Here is a 15325-nt window from a genome sequence, read left to right on the forward strand (position 1 = left end):
ATACTTGGCAGAACTAAACTTCCGGCGGACGTGCCACTTCCGTGCGGGGCAGCTGATTCAGCCGAGCCGGATGCAAACCGGAAGTACGTCATCTTTCAGTCCCTGCCCTTCCAGGAAGTGACGCGGGGCGGGGTTGCCGGAAGAAGTGGCGAAGTTACTTTTTAGGGGACTCCAGCAGTGGCCGCGCACAAGCGGATACAGAGAAGGAGGCAGCGGACCAGAGAGAGGGGACAGAGGCAGGTGTGCCCGAGAGTGGGGGGAGCGTGGGGGGAGCCCCGGGTCCGAGGCTTCCCGATCCTCTTCGCCTCTCCGCTCAGCCCCCTCCTTTCCTGTTACCCCCTCCCTTCCGTAACTCGCTCCGGTCCCCGCTGTCTCCAGGGTAACGGGAACTGGAGACCCCGCGAGAGACCGCCCACAAGACCCCCCGCGTGCAGCCATGAGCCCCGCCCCCCACTGGTGCTCGGAGAGGGGCGGAACCTGGAGCAAGGTGTGGGGCGGAGCCTAAGGGGGCTGGTGGGAGCAGAACCTGATTGGGGTGAGAGGCGGAGCCTGGGATGAGGCGGTGGGCGGGCTTTTGGGGGGAAGGGGGTACAAATGGGGTGGGGCTTAGTTCGAGACCTGAATTGGCAGAGATGAAAGCCAGACTTGGAAGGAATCGGGTGGTGGTCTGGAAGCAAAAAAATGGGGGCTTTATTGGAAGCAAAAGATAGAGTCAGAGCACGAATTAGCTCAGAAGAGGCCAGGTGAAGTTTGAATAAGTGTAGGTGAGGTGTGGTACGAAAGGATTGGAGGAGGAGAGGCCACACTTGGGGAGAGGGCAGGTGGGCGGGAAGGCGTGGAGGGGGTGTGTGTCCTGGAACAGAAGGGGCAGGACCTGAGTAGAGCTGATAGGTGGGATTTTTAGAGGGGAGGAGCCTAGAGCCGAAAGAGGGGCCGGGTCTGTTAGAGTGGGATGAGAGGTTTTGGAAGCTGGATATGGAATCAGTGGAATTGGGGAGGAGTGGGAGAGAGATCGAGAAGGACTAGCCTGGAGTAGGGGACCTTTCCTGATCCCTCAAGACTCTTTAAAAGCACACTGCTGCTGCTAAGTCAGCTTTGTCTGAACTAACACACCAGCTCTCTAAGGTTTCTGAAGTTGTAATCTTTAGTGAGCAAACTGTCACAGTCTTTCACCTACCAAGTGACAGGTAGGTGTGAACCGACAACTTTGAGTTAAGCACTTAACCCAGTCTATCACTAGCACGCATTTTAAGGTTCTTCAGATAAACAGAACCCCGACCACACTCAGTGCCCCTCAGTGGATTCTGACTCCCAGTTACCCCGTAGGACAGAGAAGAACTGCTCCATCTTGCTTCCAAGGCTGTCATCTCTAGGGAGGCCGACTGACACACTTGTGGCTGGTGGGTTCAAGCCTCCAGCCTTTCAGTTGGATACTCTAATCCCAGCGCCACCTGCAGTTCTCAGTCCCCCTCTCTTCTGCAGGCAGCTCCGTGACCTCACCATGTCCACCCCCACTACCAGTTCCGTGGACAGTCCCCTGCCTGGTGAGTGTCCCTCATAGACCCCTCTGTCTTCATCCTCACTCACTGTTCAGGAGGTGCCTCACTCGTCCCTCCCTGTTGCCTCTCTCCCAGGAAATGCCCCCCCACAGTCCGACAGCCCGTGTTCGTCTCCCGCTGTGAAGGAGGAAGGCTCTGAGCCGTGGCCTGGAGGTCTGGACTCTGATGCCCCAGGCACTGATGGGGCAGGCTCTGCCTGCAGTATGGGTGAGCTGGGGCCCAGAAGTGAACGTAGATGTGAGGGGTTGAGGTGGCATCTAAGAAGACACAAAGAGCAGACCCAGGACAGGGACACAGCAGGTCTCGCCTCCTTATTGGTTTTGTGTGTTCCTCTGCCTTTTCCTTCTTGCTTTGAGCCATTCTTAGAAATTCTCTGATTTGTTCCATCCAGATCTCCTATTTCCCCTGAGAGTTCACATCCTTACTTGGCCCTCTCTTCTGAACCTGTCTCCCTGTGGCCCCATGTCTCACTCCTCTACTGTCTCATAACACAGTTACCACAGTGGTTGACTTCTGCATGTGCCTGGGGGTCTAGGAGGTTCACAGCACAGGGACTCCTGGTCCACAGAATGCACTCTATTCATAGCTCTTTCCTGGTGCTAATTAGCTGCCTCTGATGTCACCTCCCTTGTTGTAGCTTTCATGTCTTAAAAGAGATGCACTTTTCAAGGTACAGCCTAATCCTGTCGATTTTCCCCTTCCTCCTTAACATAATCTTGCTTCCTTAACATCATTTTAAAAAATTGAAACTCATTACCACCAAGTTGGAACTGACTCATACCTGACCTTCCAGCTGTCTTCAGAAGCTGTAAACCATATGGGAAGAGACTGCCCATCTTTTCTCCCACAGAGCCGCTGGTGGATTTGAACCACCTGCCTTTGGATTGGGAGCACAACTCCTTACCCACTAGGCCACCAGAGCTCCCTAACATAGAAGTGAGGATTTACAACACGTAGGATAAATACAACAAGTAGAGGGCAATTTATTGAGGTCAAAGCAGAAAAGTTTACCTAATGGAATGCTTGTATAGCCAAGGTGAAGAATATTTTTTTGGGGGGGACACAACTCAACCCATCACACCCCATCTCAGGATTCTTACTCTCTTCTTCACATCGCAGTCATCGCAGACCCCCCTGAGGAGCCAGAGCGCAAACGGAAGAAGGGCCCGGCCCCCAAGATGCTGGGCCACGAGCTGTGCCGCGTGTGTGGCGACAAGGCGTCAGGCTTCCACTACAACGTCCTCAGCTGTGAGGGCTGCAAGGGCTTCTTCCGGCGCAGCGTGGTCCGCGGCGGGGCCGGGCGCTACGCCTGCCGCAGGGGGGGCACCTGCCAGATGGACGCCTTCATGCGCCGCAAGTGTCAGCTGTGCCGTCTGCGCAAGTGCATGGAGGCGGGGATGAGGGAGCAGTGTGCGTGGGGCCAGCGGAAGGGACGGGAGCGGCCCCCCCAGTCCCCCTCGCAGGACCTCTGCTGAGCTCCGTGTCCCCCACACAGGCGTCCTTTCGGAAGAGCAGATTCGGAAGAAGAAGATTCAGAGGCAGCAGCAGCAGCAGCAACAGTCATCATCACCCGTGGGGCCTGGGGGCATCAGTGGCCCAGCAGCCGAGCCTGGGGCCGAGCCTGGGGGACCTGAAGGGAGTGGCCAGGGCTCCTCGGAAGGAGAGGGCGTCCAGCTGACGGCGGCCCAGGAACTCATGATCCAGCAGTTGGTGGCCGCCCAGCTGCAGTGCAACAAGCGTTCTTTCTCGGACCAGCCCAAGGTCACGGTATGCCCGGTGTCCAGCTTGAGGAGGGCCGGTCTCACCCGGTTCCCACCGGCCCAGTAGAGGGAGGGCAGGAGCTCCAGCGGGGACAGATTGGGCCTCCTGGTGTCCCCTGGATTTTGAGGAGGCATCCTGGGTGTGACTCTGGCCTCCCCGTCTCCCCAGCCCTGGCCCCTGGGTGCAGACCCCCAGTCCCGGGACGCTCGCCAGCAACGCTTCGCCCACTTCACGGAGCTGGCCATCATCTCCGTCCAGGAGATCGTGGACTTCGCCAAGCAGGTGCCCGGCTTCCTGCAGCTGGGCCGCGAGGACCAGATCGCCCTGCTCAAGGCGTCCACCATCGAGGTAAACGGCCAGCAGGACAAGGCCCTTCTGCGGCTGTGAACCCCTCCGAGGAGGCCCCAGGTGGAGGCGCGTTCACAGCGGGGAGCAGGACTCAGCACCCCCGCCCTCCTGGGGGTGACGGCCCCACAGAGGAGGAGGAGCTGTTGTTGGTAGCTGCTGTGAGGTCATCCCTGACCCATGGTCATCTTAAGTGTGCTGTGAACTGCCCTGTGTGGGCACCAGGATGGTGAGCAGTTGTGTAAGCAGATTGCATAGCCAGTCTTCAGAGGTGTTTCTGGTTGGATTTGAACTGCCAGCCTTCTGGCCTGTAATCAAGCGTGTAACTGCTCGCCCCGGCTCTGCTTGAAAATCTGTTGCTGTTTTGTCTAGAGACCTTGAGTAGAACTTGAATCCAAGCAGAACTGTAGGGGTCAGACCTGCCGTCTGAGCTTTGCCCACCTCAGGAGAGAGAAGGTCGAGGGGCTGAGTTTGGGGAATGGACTCAAGGGGCCCCCTTTGATGGGAACGTATCTAAGAGACTTTGCAGAGGAAGGTAGGTGAATACTGTGTACCGCCTACATCGGGAGCTCTGCTGGCCTAGTGGTAAGAAGCTGCGCTGCAATCAGGGAGGCTCATGGTTCAAACCCACCAGCTGCTCTGCAGGAGAAAGATGGGCAGTGTCCTCTCCTGCGATTAACTGTTGTTGGAAATCTGTCGGAGGTTCAGCTATGGATCGGTTCCAAGTCGATGGAACTATAACAGCAGTCAGTTACATACGAACCCTGGTGGCACAGCCTTTCAGCAAGCGGCTGTTCACCCGGAGAAGGGAACTTCGAGAAAATCATTCTATGTGAAACACCAGAAACCAGGCCCACTGCCGTCGGCCGTCGGCTCTCCATGCCTGTCAGTCTCTGTGGGAAGAGAATGTTCCAGCGTTCTTCTGTGGAGCAGCTGGTGGATTCGAACTGCTGGTCTTTGGGCCAGCTGCCTGGCACACTGCCCAATACACCACCAGGGCTCCCTTAGGTGAAAGAAGTCAGACACTCAAGGATGAAGGAAAGGTAACCAGGACATGAGGAAGGACCCAGATGGCACACTGGCTAAGCGTTTAGTTGCTAACTGGAAGTCTAGCAGTTCAAACCCACCCAGGGATGCCTTTTCTCCTGCAAAGGTGCCGGCAGGAAACACCGTGGGGTAGTTCTGCTGTCACGTGGGGTCACTGTCAGTCAGTCACCTTGACAGCATCCCACGGCAACAGCAGCAGTGCAGTGGGTGCCAGGTTGGGTTCTGGGTGCTGAAGGTTCAGCCGAGAACCGGAGAGGTGTTCGCGGGCAAGGCCCTCTCACCTGTGCCTGGTCGGGGAGGGTGTATGGTGAGCACAGGGTGGGGGAGAGCCTGCAGAGTCCCTCAAGCTGACCAGAGCCCACGGGCTGAGCCCCCAGTCCCCATGGGAAGGGGTGCCGTCCAGGGCCTCACCCTCCCCCGCCCCCTCTGCCCTCAGATCATGCTGTTGGAGACCGCCCGGCGCTACAACCACGAGACCGAATGCATCACTTTCCTGAAGGACTTTACCTACAGCAAGGACGACTTCCACCGAGCAGGTAGGTGGGGGCGCCGCACGCAGGGCTGCTGGACCAGGTCACCGCCGGGGGCCGGGCCTGGAATGGCAGAAAGATGAAGTGCCGCGCTACACACTGGAAGGTTGGTGGTTCGGACTCACCCAGCGGCTCCTTGGGAGAACATCCCAGCGAATGTGATGCTCACAGCAGGATGAACCGAGGACCACACCCCAAAGTTGCTGTCTGGTTGGTGGTCCTCGGGGCTGCAGATCTGCTCCGTGGATGTCCGTGGCTTGTTACCTTCATGGAAACAGACTGCCACATCTGCTGGGTTAGAACTGCTGACCTTTTACCCTTTCAACTAAACCACCTTAGAAAACCCTGGGGCGCTGCTCTCCTCTGTTTCTGGGGGTTGCTTTGCATCAAAAGAGACCCATCAGCTGCCAATGAAGAACCGCAAACAAACCGACCAGGCAGTGAGTAAGTTCTGACTCATTGTGGCCCTGAAGGATGGAGCCCAGCTGCCGAGGCGTTGCAAACTGCCTCATCTTTCTCTGGCCACGTGACTGTTAGGAGCCCAGTGGTTAACCCACTGCACCACCAGGAATCCTGCAGCAGCCTGAATGTAGCTTTTAGCCTGTGGAGGAGGCCCTGCATCCGGCCCCTTCTCACCTGGTTAAGGCCTCCCAGGAACAGTGCATGGCCCACCACAGGGGGTGCGCTGCTTCCCCAAAGGCCCCTCTGCCCACCACCTCCCCCTGCTGGGTCCTGGCTCCTGAAGAGAAAGCCTAGTGCTTGCTGCACACGCATAGGCCCAGTGCTATCTCCCACCCTGCCTGTCACTCTCTCAGCCCTTGCCATGGGGATCTCTGTGTCCCTGATTGGAGCCCACCCAGTGCTCCTACCTCAGGGCTTGCGCTCATCCAGGCCAGCTCAGCTCAGTTCAGAAGCCCTAGAGCGCTCCCGCAGAAAACGAGCCTCCAAAGGGGCTCTAACGCAGAGCGATTCTAAGTTACCAGCTCCTGTTGCCCTGGTTCTGACTGACAGTGACTCCATGTACAGCAGGCCTGATCCTTTCTGATCCTTTCTCAGCCTCAGTGCCTGCTGTGCACTGAGCTGTACGCACGGGGGTCAGTCCATCTCATCGAGGGTCTTCCTCTTTTCTGACTCTTAGGTTTTCTCCCTTCTCTGGGGACTGGTCCCTCCTGATAACATTGCCCAGAGCATGTGAGATGACGTGTCACCGTCCTCACTTCTCGGGAGCACTCTGTTTGCACTTCTTCCCAGATCTGTCTGTCCTTTTCCCCATCCGTGGTTCCTTGGTGTGTTCAGTGTTCACTGCCAACACCGCAGGTCAGAGGCATCAGTTCTGTAAGGCAGGCAGGCTGCCCCGTCAGGTGTCCAAGGCTGCCGATGGCTCTGTGGAAAAAGACTGCCTCACTTTTATCCCATAGAGCGGCTAGTGGGTTGGAACCTCTGACTTTGCCATTACCAGTTGGAGTGCTTAACCAGCGTGCTATGTACAGGGGAGCTCTTTATTTAAAAAATCCCTGAGAGTCATCTCCTGGGCCAGAGAACTGCCCCGCGGGCTTCCCTGACCCAAACCCTCCCCCGGACCCCTCCGCAGGCCTGCAGGTGGAGTTCATCAACCCCATCTTCGAGTTCTCGCGGGCCATGCGGCAGCTGGGCCTGGATGACGCCGAGTACGCCCTCCTCATCGCCATCAACATCTTCTCCGCCGACCGGCCCAACGTGCAGGAGCCCCAGCGCGTGGAGGAGCTGCAGCAGCCCTACGTGGAGGCACTGCTGTCCTACACACGCATCAAGAGGCCGCAGGTGAGGCCCTGGCCCCGGGCCCTTAGTCCCTGCTTCCTCCTGGGGGGCCTGCCTCCTCCTTCCCGGAGGGCCTGCCTCCTCCCTTGGGCCTGCCTGCTCCCTCCTGTGGGCCTGCCTCCTCCTGCAGGTCTGGGCCCGGTTGGTCCTGCAGTGGCTCCCTGAGCTCAGGCCCCTGATGCCCCGTCAAGGAGATAGCCTCCTGTGGGGGTCCTGAACAGGCCAGTTCTTTTCCCTGGAGCCCTGTTTTAACACTGAAAAATCTCATGACCCAGGGAGCTCCCACCAAAAGCAAACGCAGGGTCATCGGGGTCCCTTCACGGTCAGTGGGCTTCCAGGACAGAGTAGAGATACCCTGTAGCGTTCAGAGGCTCTGGCTTCATTGCACATGTGACAGTGTCGGGTAGGCTGGGCCAGTTAGGAAGCAGTGCCCGGCTGCCACCGGTGCTTGCTGTGTGAGGGAGGCCTGAGTCCGGCCAGCGCCGCCCCCTCACCCTCGGCCCTGCCCACAGGACCAGCTGCGCTTCCCCCGCATGCTGATGAAGCTGGTGAGTCTGCGCACGCTGAGCTCCGTGCACTCCGAGCAGGTCTTCGCCCTGCGGCTCCAGGACAAGAAGCTGCCACCCCTGCTGTCCGAGATCTGGGACGTACACGAGTGAAGTGAGGGGCCGCCGTGCTGCCCCGACAGACACTGCTGCCCCTCTGCTTCTTGGGGCGGGAAGGGGGCGTGGGGTCGGCCAGCCCTCCTCCGCCTGTGTGTTGGGCGGACTGCCTCCAGGCCGGCCCCCTCCCTGCCCAGCAAGTCTTCCTGGGAGGACAGAGGGGTCGCTGGTCCCACCCTCTGACCTCTGGCTGCACTCCCAGTGGCCCTCCCCGCCCAGCTTACACCTCCAGCCCACTGCGCACTGCACCTTGAACAGAGGGAGGGGCGTCCACAGCTCTCCTGCCACCCTGGAGAGCACCGGGCCCCTCTCACTCTGCTCCTTTTATTTAATAAAACAAACAAACAAAAAACCAACAAAAAAAACTACCAGAAAAATAAAATATAAATAGAGACTTCCTGTGAGCTGGAGTGCAAGGCAAGTGGTAGAGGAGGTGGGCAGCCTCGGTCACCAGCCCCACCTGGAAAGTGGAACACGGGGCCACCTGCCTGTGGAAGTTGGGTTAGACCGCATCGCAGGGACTCACGTGGAGGAGGGCACAAGGCCTTTACTCAAACTGCTGAGGCCCACAGCAACCAGCCACCACTACCTGTGGGCATAGACAGACAGACAGACACACACACACACACACACACACACACCTGGGGTGCAGACAGGCTATAATCTGGAAGGCTTAAGGTGCAGATCCACTGAAAAGTGCCTCAGAAGAAAGGCCTGGCAACCAGCTGCTGAGGACGCAGCCATTGAGAGCCTGTGGAGCTCGGTTATGTTCTTACCCTGGTGGGCTAGTTGTGCTCTAGGTTCAACTCCAGTACGATCAGCTTGCGGGATCCAGGCCTGGCTGGGCGCTCTGGGTCCCAGATGATAACCAATCAACCAATTTTGAATGCTTCCCTCAGTAAAACCTGGTGGCGTAGTGGATTGTGTATCAAGCTGTCTACCTCAGCTGGGCGTCTGTTTCTGTGAAGATTATATCCTTGGAGGGCACTCTGGTGGCCTTGTGGCAGGAGGCGGCTCTGCAGCCCCAAAGATTGTATCCTTGGGAAATGCAATACACAATAAGGAGGTAACATTACAACACAAAATGTTTGAAACACACACACACACACACACACCCTCAGCCTTGGAGGTGAATATTATAACAAAATGTTCACACACACCCTTCCACCCTTGGAGGTGAACATTTTAACACAAAATGTTAACACACACACACACCCCAGCCTTGGAAAACGTGGGCAGTTCTAATCTGTCCTATAGATGTGAGTTGGAATCCACTCAATCCCAGTGGGTTGGTTTTGGGTTGTTGTTTTTTTTTTTAAACAGTTAAACTGTTAAACTTGCAAGAGCTGGAATCCACTTAAGGCAGGAAATCTGCCGGAGAAGGAAAACTTAAAATACTCTATTTGGGAGTCCCAGAAAACAATGCCAGCCCAGGGAACTTAAATTACTGCTAAGTATGTCACACAGAGGAGGTGCGTGCTAGGCGCCAGCTCAGCGTTCCTGCATTTACAGAACAAAATGCCAGTCCTGCCCCGACTTTCCAGTTGCTCACTTTACATTAGGTGCTGGTTGGTCAACTACGACTCTTAGTGACTCTGTGAACAAAAGATTGAAACCTCCTCCTGTCCTGTGTAGTCCTCACAATCTCCGCTGCTCACAGGTACAGAGAAGACATTTGCAACCAGTTAGTGCAAGCCAGCGGGATATGGATGTGGGCAATAATGGGCATCCTCCCTGTGGTTGGGCTCTGTGGTAAGGAGTTGTACTGTTAGCCCAAAGATACAGGGTTCAAATCCGCTAGATGAGAATGAGGGGCAGTCTCTTCCTGTGCAATTTACTGCCTCTAAAAAACTCACTGGAGGGTCAGCTTTGAGTTGGTTCACAATAATCTACAGAGAGACAGCTCTGGTGTCCTAGTGGGTAAGGAGTTGTACTCTAAACACAAAAGCGGATGGTTCGAAACCACCAGCTGGTCCTTGGAGAAAGATGGACACTATCCTGTGCAATTTACAGCTTCGGAAAATTTGCTAGAGGATGAGCTATAAGGCAAAGGCAAAGAGTGAGTGAGTGAATCTCCAGTACTGGAACCTATCTCTTCCTAGACCATCTGGTGGGATTGAACCGCTAACCACCAGCTTTTTCTGTTTGTTAGTTGCCGCTCTTACAGCCACTTTGCCCACCAGGGCTTGTTTATTTGGGAATCTCTCATTGTCATCGAGTGGCTGACTCTCCAGAGAATTTCCAATTGTTGTAAATAGAACAGGACATTGACCAGCAGAACAACTGGTGGATTCAAACCTCTTACCTTTGGGTTGGCAACACAACTCCTAACCCACCGGCCATCAGGAAATAGGGACTTTTAAATAGTAGCGGCCTGTGGCAAAGCAACAGTGGTGTCTGGGAGGCGAGCTAAGGCTTTGCTGAGATGTAAAATGTTCGGGCAGCTGGAGAAGAAACTTGTTAATTTTTTTTCCTACTAGTTTATTTACAAAATTCGAATACATTGTTTTCAAGAATAAATTGTTTCCACTTCCCTTATGCCTCCCATTCATCAAATTGAACCACCCCAGAATTAATTGTTGATATTTTTAAAAAAATTTATTTTATTTTGTGTATGCGGTCAAATCGGATCTGACTGGTACAGGAGGAGATTGCCCTTCCTTCTCCAGCAGAGGATCTGTTGCATTTGTGTTGAGTTGATTTAAAGTAAAGACAGGCCACTGAGTTCCTACAATTCCTTCTCCCTCTGAGCCAACTCGTTAGACACAAAGTTGGCAGGACAGACAGTCTCAGAAATGAGAGTGGGTGGGGGCGAGTAGCAGTGGTGTGTGTCTGTTGGCAAGGACAGACCACGTACCAAAGAGGAGGATGTTTATCTAGTTATCTGTGATCACCCTGTTCCGGACAAGTGTCCCCGTCCTGCTCTGGTCTAGTGTGCAGAGGAAGAAACGAGGTCAAGAGACAGATAAGGGTAGTTCAGGACCAAAGTTCCGGTCGGCCAGGGTCCGCACTGGACAGCGTAGGTGGACAGTGGCAGAGCGCCCAGAGCGCCCAGTGCGCGGCCCCACGTGGACGTATGCAGCACTCAGGGGATGCGCGCGCAGCATCCGCGGGCGGGGCGGCTGGGAAGAGGGATCGCAGAAAAGTTAGAGCCAATGAGCGAACAGACAAACTCGCGGTTGGGCGTGGCCCACCTTCAAGCTCCACAAAGTGGGCGTGGCTTTGATATACCTCAACCAGGAAGGGGCGGAATTTGAGGAGGATTGGCTGGCAAGGGGAGAGACCCTCCCACTCTATTTGCATGAGCGTGGCCTGTTTCCAAATGAAAGAATGGAGAGAGGAGGGGCGGGGCAATTTGATAACTGGGCGTGGCCTTGCCTGTTTATAGAGTGAAGGGGGCGTGGCTGAGCCCGGCTCACGTCACTGTGCGCCTGCGCACGCTGGTGTCAGAGGTTACGGCGGCGTCCGCTGTGGCGGGAAAGGCTGTTTGAAGCGGGTGAGTTGTAGGACCGAGTAGAGTTGGGGGGCTTCTGCCTTATATGGGAGTCAGCTCCAAGAGCTGGGCATTTAGGTCTGAGAAGGGCTTGTGGAGGGTCGTGTGGGACCCGGCGGCAGGAGGGAGACTGCTCAGGGGGACGCGCGCGGAATAAGGGCCCGGGATGCCCTAGCGCGTGCGCGGGGGGCCGCGGGGAGATGTCAGCGGGGGTTCCCGCTGGGTGCCGGCGCGCATGCGCACGATTCTCTGCGCTCTAGACCTCGGGGGACCAGTTAGAGGGGTCTTTGGCTCGCCTGGATCGCGAGTTGTTTGAAGATGTGCGCGCGGGGCGTGTTGACATTCTGTTACCTTCATTTAGAAGCTAAAGATTTCTTTTCTCCCTTCTGTCGTTCTTGCTAGAACTGCTGACACTTGAAACTAGTTGCCAGTTAATTTGGACTCTTAACGTCATGTGTGTAAACTTGTGCTCTTGTAGAGTTTTGGTGGTTATTTGCCATCAAATCAGAAGCTGACTTCACTGCTGACCCTCCAGCAGCTTTTCAGAGGCTGTAAAATTGCACAGGATTAGATTTTGCTAATTTTTCTTAGGCATAGCAGCTGGTGGATTCGAACCGCCTGCCTTTGGGTTGTCAGCACAACCCCTTAAAGACACTTGAGCTCCTTGTAAAGTTTTTAATGCTGCTTTTCCAGCAGTACTAGCCAGGTCTTCCGAGGTGCCTGTGGATGGAATCACCCCTCCAACCCTTCTGATAAACTGCTAGGAAGTTAATTTAGTTTAGTTAGGGGATCCAGCGACACTTGACAGCACTGAACGCAAGTGAGCCCTTAGTGTCGTCGTAGTAGATAAACATCTGGCTGCCAGCTAAAAGACTGGCAGTTCGGACCTACCAGCTGCTCCGCAGAAGATGCTTTTGGACAGCTTTAGAAGAAGCCTTATGGGACGCTTTTACCTTGTTCTATAGGGTCGGTGTGAGTTGGAATCGGATTGATGGCAGAGTTTTCTTTTGGGAAACTCATGACTTGAAGGATCCCTGGTGGTGCAGCGATTCAAGACTGCAGCTGCTAACCAGAAGGTTGGCAGTTCCAACTCACCAGGTGCTGGTGGGAGAAAGATGTGGCAGCCTGCTTGCGTGCATAAAGATTTAGAAATAAAGGGAGCTCTGGTGGCCTAGTGGCAAGAAGCTGCACTGCAATCCCAGAGGTGCGTGGTTCAAATCCACCAGGTGCTCTGCTGAAGAAGGAGGGACAATCTCCTCCTCTACCAGTCAGATCTGATTTGACGGTACACACACAAAAAAATAAAAAAAAAAAAAAGATTTAGAAATAAAGATTTATAGCTTTGAAAATCTTGAGGGGTGGTTCTGCTCCGTCCTATAGGGTCCCTGTGAGTCAAAAATCAACAAGAAGTCATATGACTTTGGGAAGTCATGTGACTTGAAGTGGCTTTTGTTCCAGGCACCCTGAGGATCCTGACTTGGGACCTCAGCCAAGGTGTGCATGTGTCATCAGGGAAATAGGTGTGGAAACCCCGAGAGGTACCTGTTGACCACCCTGGACACGTGGAACTGGGTTTGTTTCCAAGGGTGCTCAGGAGTTAGATGATCAAGGGAGAGGAAGATTTGATCCTGCAAACACTTCTCCAGGCTTCCTGGAGCCAGCCTTGTGTTGGATAATGGTAGGTAACCAGAGAGGAGTGAGGCCTATACTGGAGAGACTTCTGGGCTGGTGGGAGAGGCCACTAGAGGCCCAGATAATCCCAGACTACTGCCAGGGTAGGGAAGGGACGAGGCTGATGTGTGGAGGGCATGGAGTTTTCTAGGGGGCAAGAATGGAGGCTTATGCACTTAGCAGATGTGTGTGGTCCGGATTTACAGCAGAGAACGAACAGGTAAACCCTCATCTTCAGAGCCTGCCTGCCCCACAGGGCTGAGATCTGACAGGACAATTCTTGCTCTCCCTCCCTATTCTCTCTCTTCCCCCAACACACAGGGCTGGGAGTAGAATGACGTGGTATCTGATAACCCCCAGGGCTCTGAAGCCAAGCAGCCTGAGATTGACCCCGACTCTGGCCCGTCAGACTGGCTGTGTGTGCTTGGGCTGGTTGCTTTCCCTCTCTGGACCTGGGCTCCAGCTGTCGTAAAAGGGAGTGATAACAGTACCTGTCTAATGCGTTTGGCGAGGGAAGCCTGTGAGTCCCTGCCTTTGTCATTCAAGCAGAAGTTTATGGATTCCCTCCTTTGTCCTAGGGAGCTCTGGTGACCTCATCTGTAACCTAAATGCCACACCCCTCAGGTGGTTCGAATCCCCCAGCAGCTCCGTGGGAGAATAATGGGCAGCATCCTGCTTTCAGATGTATGTCCTCAAACACAGTTTAGTTGGCTTTGTGTTGGGCCTGGCTTGATGGCAATGAATGAGTGACTCCCTGTGTCCCAGGCATTCTTCTGTTGTTGTCTACCATGGAGTTGGAACCGACCCCTAGCTGTCCCTCGGGAGGAGATTGCCCATCCTTCTCCCTCAGAGCACCTGTTGGCCTCAAACTGTGTGCCTTGGAGATTGCAACGCAGCTTCTTGACACTAGGCCGCCAGAGCTCTCTTTGACACTAAATATTGTTTGGTGTCACCAAATCAGCGTGAAACTGCCATGTACGGTTTCCAAGGCGGCAATTGTTTCGGTAGCAGACTGCGTCATCATTCTCCCACGGAATGGATAGTGGAGTCAAACCACTGACGTTTCTTTGACCAGAGTGTGGACAGAGGCCGGATCACTTGGAGGGCTTGTTAAGTAAGACACAGATTGCTAGACCCCAAAGCCAGTTTCCCAGGCTCTCACTTTGAGAACAGCACTGTAGCTGTGGTGCCTTGTGTCAGGCTGCTAACCAGAATGTTTGGCAGTTCGAATCCACTAGCTCCTTCCTGGGAGACTATGAATAGTGGCTGCCTAGAAAGCTTTACAGCCTCATCAGTAAAGCGGATAGAGGGACAGAATGTGTCAGAATCGGCGAGATGGCAGTGGGTTTGTTTTCTAGGTTTGAGTGCAGTTCATCAGGTGATGAGGGCTTGCAAGAAAAATGAAGCAGGGAAAGGCGTTGGAGAATGTGGAGATGGAGATGTGGAGCAAAGGGCTATACTTTTAAACAGTGGTCAGGGAAAACCTCACTGAGAAGCCTCACTGGCTTTTTGTTTTTTTAAATTTTAATAAAAGTTTACAGAGACTTAGGGTTTCCAGTCGTTCATTGTTGCACTTTTCTTCCTATCCACCCCCTAACCCCCAATTCACTCTTCTCCTTGAAAAGAAAGAAAAACTCTTTCATTGCTTTGTAATCCCCCCTCCAAGTCCACTCCACTGTGCAGCCTTCACTCTGGACTTCAGTAATGACAAGAATACCCATTCATATGTCCCTTTTAAACAGTTCTCTCCCTCATCTGTTTCAAGGGAATATACATCATTCCTCCCCTCCTTTTCTGTCTTCCCTCCACCCTGGTGTCAGTCCCGTTTTACAACAGTGGCCCTATGCCACTGTGTCCTTTTGTGACTGAGATATTTCACTCAGCATAATGTCCTCCAGGGTCATCATTTTGCACAATACTGCATGAGTTCCTTGTTTTTCAATGCTGCATAGTATTCCATTGTGTGAATATACCAGAGCTTCTCTATCCATTTGTTTGTTGATGGGCACTTGGGTTGTTTGCATCTCTTTGCTGTTGCAAACAAAGCCGTAATAAACATGGGTGTGTATCTCACTGGCTTTAAGAAACTTTTTTTTATATACTGATTTACATACAGGGTTTATATATGTTGTTTTTCACACCAGATCTTTCCCCTTTCCTTTACCCACCCCTCTGTCCACCCATAAGATTGTGTGACCCTCTGATGGGCCTGGTGGAAGGGAGAGAGGGAGGTCTGGAGGCTTGGAGGGGAAGAATATTCAGAGACACAGAATAGCCCGTGCAGGCAGTGGTGTCACTGAAGCTGGCCTCATCTGCCCCGTGGGTGGGGCCAGTTGTGAATAACTGCAGTGCCATCTGCCAGTCAACAAGGCCTCCTGTTGGCCAGGGCTACCCTTTGGTCAGTGCCAGTGGTGTGCGCTGTGGCCTGTAGGCCGGGCCTTCCCTGGTGGGAGAGGCGGG

At 54.3% G+C, this 15325-nt stretch overlaps 2 protein-coding genes across 5 annotated transcripts in view; both read left to right on the plus strand.

The window, feature by feature from the left end:
- The first annotated feature begins 374 nt into the window (after positions 1–374).
- On the plus strand, positions 375–7722 carry NR1H2 (nuclear receptor subfamily 1, group H, member 2). Of its 3 annotated transcripts, XM_006897267.1 has the most exons (9): positions 375–487; positions 1483–1544; positions 1635–1776; positions 2679–2969; positions 3055–3326; positions 3489–3668; positions 5149–5248; positions 6834–7042; positions 7552–7722. In XM_006897267.1, the coding sequence occupies exons 3-9, from the start codon at positions 1725–1727 to the stop codon at positions 7696–7698; spliced, it is 1251 nt and encodes a 416-aa protein (XP_006897329.1). In that variant the 5' UTR covers positions 375–487; positions 1483–1544; positions 1635–1724; the 3' UTR covers positions 7699–7722. The 3 variants fall into 3 exon arrangements, with proteins under 3 accessions (XP_006897329.1, XP_006897328.1, XP_006897330.1); XM_006897266.1 differs by lacking the exon at positions 375–487 and having other exon boundaries at positions 1502–1544; positions 1635–1766; positions 7552–7698; XM_006897268.1 differs by lacking the exons at positions 375–487; positions 2679–2969 and having other exon boundaries at positions 1502–1544; positions 1635–1766; positions 7552–7698.
- A 3408-nt stretch (positions 7723–11130) lies between these two features.
- POLD1 (polymerase (DNA directed), delta 1, catalytic subunit) overlaps positions 11131–15325 on the plus strand; it is a 32583-nt gene continuing 28388 nt past the window's right edge. For both annotated transcript variants that reach the window (XM_006897270.1, XM_006897269.1), the window contains exon 1: positions 11131–11197. The gene's annotated coding sequence lies outside the window, so the exon portion shown is untranslated. The remainder of the gene's footprint in view (positions 11198–15325) is intronic.

Source organism: Elephantulus edwardii, unplaced genomic scaffold, assembly GCF_000299155.1.
Source record: "Elephantulus edwardii isolate Elephantulus edwardi_28Jun2011 unplaced genomic scaffold, EleEdw1.0 scaffold00208, whole genome shotgun sequence".
Classification (NCBI taxonomy): Eukaryota; Metazoa; Chordata; class Mammalia; order Macroscelidea; family Macroscelididae; genus Elephantulus; species Elephantulus edwardii.